General features: G+C 40.8%; 1 protein-coding gene across 1 annotated transcript in view; it reads left to right on the top strand.

Moving 5' to 3' along the window:
- Positions 1 to 3,123, top strand: part of Frg1 (FSHD region gene 1) — a 19,807-nt gene extending 16,684 nt beyond the window's left edge. The window contains exons 7-9 of the mRNA XM_021170546.2: positions 1,062 to 1,153; positions 1,652 to 1,762; positions 2,971 to 3,123. Of these exons, the coding sequence (XP_021026205.1) occupies positions 1,062 to 1,153; positions 1,652 to 1,762; positions 2,971 to 3,007 (240 nt within the window). The 3' untranslated portion in view covers positions 3,008 to 3,123. The remainder of the gene's footprint in view (positions 1 to 1,061; positions 1,154 to 1,651; positions 1,763 to 2,970) is intronic.
- Positions 3,124 to 6,000: the final 2,877 nt, after the last annotated feature.

Genomic DNA, 6,000 nt, shown 5'->3' with positions numbered 1-6,000 from the left:
ACTTTGTAGACCAGGCTGGCCTCGAACTCAGAAATCTGCCTGCCTCTGCCTCCCGAGTGCTGGGATTAAAGGCGTGCGCCACCACGCCCGGCCCTAATGTAATTTTTAAGGTAGATAATTTGCTCCTAAAGCGTGGGAGTTTTCAAGTGAAGAACTCAGACTCTTATCTCCTGCCTGCATTGCTCAGCCATTCCAGTCCCTGCCCTGGCCATACCTTTCCCCTCTTATTGTCTTGATTTGGTTTTACTGTTGCTGGCTTGCTTGCTTCTTTTGTTGTATATCAATATCTTTTCTATAAACACCTTTTCTGCTTTTCTTTATTATTACTTTTGGAGATTCCTGTCCTTGTATATCTATAGCACAAGTCTTCCCCCTTGTCCTTTTTATCACCTACATAGTCTTCCATATTATAGTTGTCCCTTACTTTACTTAATCAGTCTCTTATAAATCGAAGTATAGATGGTTTCCTGGCTTTTACCCTTAGAGGCAGTGCTACAATGCATGACTGAATCTGCAAAAGCAAAATGTTACTAACTACTTTTAACATCCATGACAGAGTCCCTAATAAACATAAAAGTCTTAGTAGACCTTTTGGGTCTCTGACCTTTAGGTTTTGCCCACTTTGTGAATGCACGTCCTCTGTCCATGAGAAATAACTTGAAGCACATAAAGCAGTTGTTGGTTTTACTTTGCTGTAAGTCACTAACTGGACGGGAAAGTCCTGCTTCCAGGCGGAGTTGCCTATTTCCTTAGTTATAAAAGTTATACAGATACATTCATATCACAGTAAAGTTCTAAATAAACTGCCAAGACTCTCAGGTAGCTAACTGCAGTCTGATGGAGTCTTGTTTCAGCTTACATATAATTCCAGCTGATTCTATAAATGATATGTATATGAAATAAAAAACACACATCACTTTTCTGAGCTTGTCTTTTCCTAAATCTCGTTAGTGAGTTAATTGTTTTCTTGGTTTGCATGAGAAATCACATAGAGTGTTCTTGCTGAGCAAGTAGGGAGAGGAAGATGAATGGGTGACCTATTGGGTTTCCTCAATATCCAGATCAGATCCTGCGCAGAAAGAGAAACCAAGAAAAAGGATGACATCCCAGAAGAAGACAAGGGAAGTGTGAAGCAGTGTGAAATCAACTATGTGTATGTACTCTTCTCTAGCCTCACTCTGACACTCAGGGCTGCTCAGGAGAAGAAAGAACCTGAAGGGCCACCAGAGCCAGTAATGAAACCTCAGGGAAACAGAGCATTGCGCTCAGTGCTTTTCTTGTGGCCTCAGTTTTCCCAGCTATTTTTCCAGTGCTTAAAGCTAAAGGCACATGGGCTAGTCAGCTTTCCCTTTCTTTAATAGAGTTGCTGTCATACCACTCAGGGCCACTCATGTTCCAGACATGAGGACTTCAACCCACCATCATCCCCAGGAGAAGGAGGCTTTGCAGTGCTACCCAAATGGCAGCCCTCTTGATAGGTCATAAAAAAATTACCTTTGTAGCAGAAAAACTATCAATTTTCTAGAGAAATACAATTAAATTTGTTAAATAAATGTGTTGGGAAAACTTTTAATAGTATTTGGAATTTGATAAGGAAACACAGTAAAAGTTTGAGATTTTTTTTTTTTCAATGAGAAATCTTTCTTTACAGAAAGAAATTTCAGAGCTTCCAGGACCACAAACTCAAAATAAGCAAAGAAGATAGTAAAATTCTTAAAAAGGCTCGGAAAGATGGATTTTTGCATGAGACACTTCTGGACAGGTAATTTTATATTTACATAATTACAGCAGTGTGTTCTTATATCACTGTTTTAGAATTGTCTTCATCTCTAATTTATGTGGTAATGTTATCTAAAGAAGGCATAAGTCTGGGGAAAGCATGCTGAAAACAAATTTCTAAGTAACAACTAGAGTGTAAATACGTGCATTTCTTTTAGCTTTTCAGGTTTCCTTGATACTTTCATAAATTTCCTGAGCCATCAGGCCATTTCTGCAGTTAACAGTTACCATGTTAGCCACCAGGCCGTTACTATGGTTAGCAGTTACCATGTTAGCCACCAGGCCGTTTCTAGGGTTAGCAGTTAACCATGCTTGCCTCACATACATTTGCTTCCCATCATCTTCCCCTAAGGAACAGGGCTAGAAAGTTGTTTGAGTAATATGAAGATTCTGTGTATTCTGTTAGAGTAGTAGAGGTTACTAAAACTGAGGGGAAAACAATTCATGAATTTGTATCCAGATCAAAAGTTTAGTAAGGGAAATCAAACCTGACTTCGTAAGGTTAGATTCAGCAGTGTGCAAGATACTTATCAGATAGCACATTATTGATATTCCAATTTATTTCTATTTCAATAAATAACAGCCTACAGCTACCACATGGACACGCAGGCAAGGAAGTTAGCTAGCTGCTGGCTTAACGCAGTCAGTACTGCCAGTCAGAAGATGCAAATCACTCTTAATCCTTCCATTATCTGATAAATATGTAATCACCTACTTCCTATTAACTGGTTTGTAGAGTTGGTAAAGGTGAAATCCGTTAATGGGAGAATATTTTTAACCTTGAAAATCCATACATTTAATTATGTGGTTCTGAAAAGTCAGAGAAGGACATGAAATACAGTCAGACTTTGAATTATGAAATAGTCTAGCAACTTCAAACTAGTTTAAAAAGCACACCATTGCTGCCCATGGACACTTAGGGAGACTTAAACTATTTAACTCATAAATAAGTATCATTTCTCTCGTGAACTGAAAAAGCCTTAAAGCCACATTTGTGAAGTATTATAAAATAATGTTTCATAAGACTAGAATCAGTTTTATATAAAAAGAAAATTGAAAGGTAAGGATAACTATCGATGTTTGATATAGTTATGAAAATAGAACAACTTCCAAGCATGAATTTTCTATGTTTTAGCAATTGACTCTGTCTGTATGGTGTGTTTTACATCGATGGTTTTTTGTCTTAAACAGGAGAGCCAAATTGAAAGCTGACCGATACTGCAAGTGACATGGACATTTTGTGTAGCTTTGGGTTTTTTCCTGTGTTTTTTTGTTGTTGTTGTTGTTTCTTGCTTTGTCTGTCTCTCTCTTTCTGAATAAAAATATTTGGTATAAGTGCTTTTACAGAGTTCTTGAGTCCTTTTGAAACTGTTGCTAAATTTAGTATCTGGTTTGACCTGGCTGGTCATGGTTAACCCTGGCCCTTCATGGGATTTACTTTTCGGGTAAGTGTACCCTCTTAAAGGACTGCAGGACTCTTTATTCTCTGAATTCCTATCATGTTACTCCAGGACACAAGTTCCCGGCACCTTGGACTCTGACTGCTGCTGTCTCTTCTCAGTCCATGTTTGATCCGTACATTTAGAGGACGTTAGAAACTCTATAAAGCTAAAAGTGAGTAAAGCTTTGACACCCTTCCTTTTTTCTTTTTTCTTTTCTTTTCTTTTCCGTGTGTGTGTGTGTGTGTGTGTGTGTGTGTGTGTTTTGTAGTCTAGTACCATAACAAGGAATGTCCTGTTGTATAGAAGGATATTTCAAGGCCAGCCTGGGGTGCATAAGACCCTGGTGCCTCCTCCCCTCGCCCCCCGAAAGTGTTTTAGGCAAGGTCTCTAGAGGAGGAACACCAAGAAGAGGAGTGGGGTGTGGAAGAAAAAGAAAGGGGAGCTAACAACAGTGTATTAAATGAACTTCATAACAATGATGGCCATTTCACTCCTGACTGGGTGCCTCAGTTGGATTAAGTCCCAAAGTAGCTGTCTCTCACTGTGAGGTGATGATTCACAGTTACTCATGTCACAGTTTGGGTTGCCCCAGTAGTCCCAGTCTGGCACTAGAAGCCCAGGAAACTCCCATAGAGCCTGTGTTCCTTTTTCAGCGATGGAAGCTTGGGAATGCTGATTCTGCTGCTAGTGAAAGAAGCAGTGGTATGAATCAGCACAGTTCACCCTCCCTCTGAAATAGACTTTAACTGGGCTGCTACCCAGAGGTGCTGGCCACAGTCAGGGTGGGCCTTCCCACATCAGTCAAGGGAACCGGGACAGCTCTCAGGTGAGGCTCTCTATTCAAATGATATCATTTGTGGCAAGTTAACATTAAAATCAACCATTATAGAAAAGGAACTTTCCTAACCTGCCAAATCCTGCCACCTTCTACAGGTTATGTTCCATGCCTCTTAAAAACAAGACGGTGTCCTGTCTGTAAGCACAGTACCTAGTGTCCACTTTACACAGGAGCCCTTGCAGCGGATGGAGCCCATCTTAGCCCTCTCCCCATAGCTGGGCATTGCCTCACACTGTTCTCTCGCATCTGGGTTATAGACAGGGAGCCAGATCTCACATTCACTCCACGCTTGGCTTTCTGAGGGACAGCAGGAAGGGCATAGGTGCTAATCAACCTATTTCCACATGGCAGCCGTCTGCCAACCAGAAATCATCAAACCTAAAGTGCCTACATTCATTTCAAGGCTGTGAAAATCTGCACGCTAACATAATCATCTGGTCTTTTCCTCCCTCCCAGCACAACAAATAAAGCAGTAACTCAAAGTTACAGACTAAAATGGCCTAGCCCACCTGTGGTTTAGTATAGATTTCCAGGAACCATCCTTAGATGCAAGGCTAGCAAATTGGGGTATTAGACCCCAATTTTGCATGTTAAGAAACTCCCAAGTAAGTGTGAAGCAAGTGTTAGAAAGCACATTGGTGGAGGGGGTGAAGATGCTAAAAGATGGAAAGATTTCTCATGTTGCAGGATTCGCAGAATTATACTATAAAAATTGCTTGTATTATACCACGCAATCTAGGGAGTCAGTACAGTCCTCCTAAAAATCCCTGTGATATTCTTCACAAAATTAGAAAATGACAGTCACAAATTTGTATGAAAGCATAAGACTGACTGTACTGCAGCCCTTGGCAGTATCACAATACCTAGTCTCATACTGCAGAGCCATAGGAACATAACAACACGGTCCAGACACACCGAAAGACTATGCCAACAGAGAACAGAGCACTCGGAATTAATATGAGTACATACAGCCACCTACTTTTGACAAAGTCATTAAAAGCACTTGGAAAAAATACTGCCTCTTTAATAAATGATTCTGGGAAAACTGGATTTCCACACTTAGAATAAAATTAGATTCATGTCATTTGCCCTGAATAAAAGTCAAACATGAATTGAAGCTCAAAGACCTGAAACTGAAACCACTGAGGAAAACCACTTTAAAGAATTTTTTGAAAAGGATTCTAGTACCACAGGAAATAATCCCAAGAATTGATAAATGGAATTATATGAAATGTGAAATTCTGCAGAGCAAAGGGACTCCCCTGTCCCTGTGAAGAGGGCTTACTGCATGAGGGGAAAACAAAAAGCACAGCCAGCTATACATCTGACAGGGTTGATGGCTACAATAACACCTCAGAAATGATACAAGTCATATGTTGAGTAAATGGAGTGACTACCTACATAGACAGTTCTCAGAAGAACACTGCAGGTGGCAGGTACACACTTGGAAAACATTCAACATCCTGAATAGGGAAATGCAAAGTATAACGACTGAGATTCCATCTCCAGTAAAGCTTACCATGAAGAAAGCACGCTGCAGACAATGTGAGGAAAGAGGAGCCCTTATACGCCGACGATGGGCATGCAGACTGATACAGCCACTTTAAGAAGTCATGGGATTAGTGGTTAAACACTCTTGTTGCCCTTGCACAGGACCTGGGTTTATTCTCCAGCAGCCACACGCTGGCTACGGACAATCTGTAACTCCAATTACAGAAGATCTGACACCTGGCCTCTGGCCACTGCGCACACCTAAGAGGACAGACAGGCATGCAAACAAAACACCCATACCTATAACCATGCTAGGTGTGGCGGTATACATTACCAGCAAAGCGAAGGTTGGTGGATCTCTGAGTCCTTTGCCAGCTTTGTTTACAGAGGGAGTTCCAGCACACCAGGACTATAGAGGGAAATGCTATCTCAAAAAAGAAAGTAATAATA

This window comes from Mus caroli, chromosome 8, assembly GCF_900094665.2.
Source record: "Mus caroli chromosome 8, CAROLI_EIJ_v1.1, whole genome shotgun sequence".
NCBI lineage: Eukaryota > Metazoa > Chordata > Mammalia > Rodentia > Muridae > Mus > Mus caroli.
Note: the sequence above shows the minus strand (reverse complement) of the source record. Positions and strands in the feature narration are given on the sequence as shown.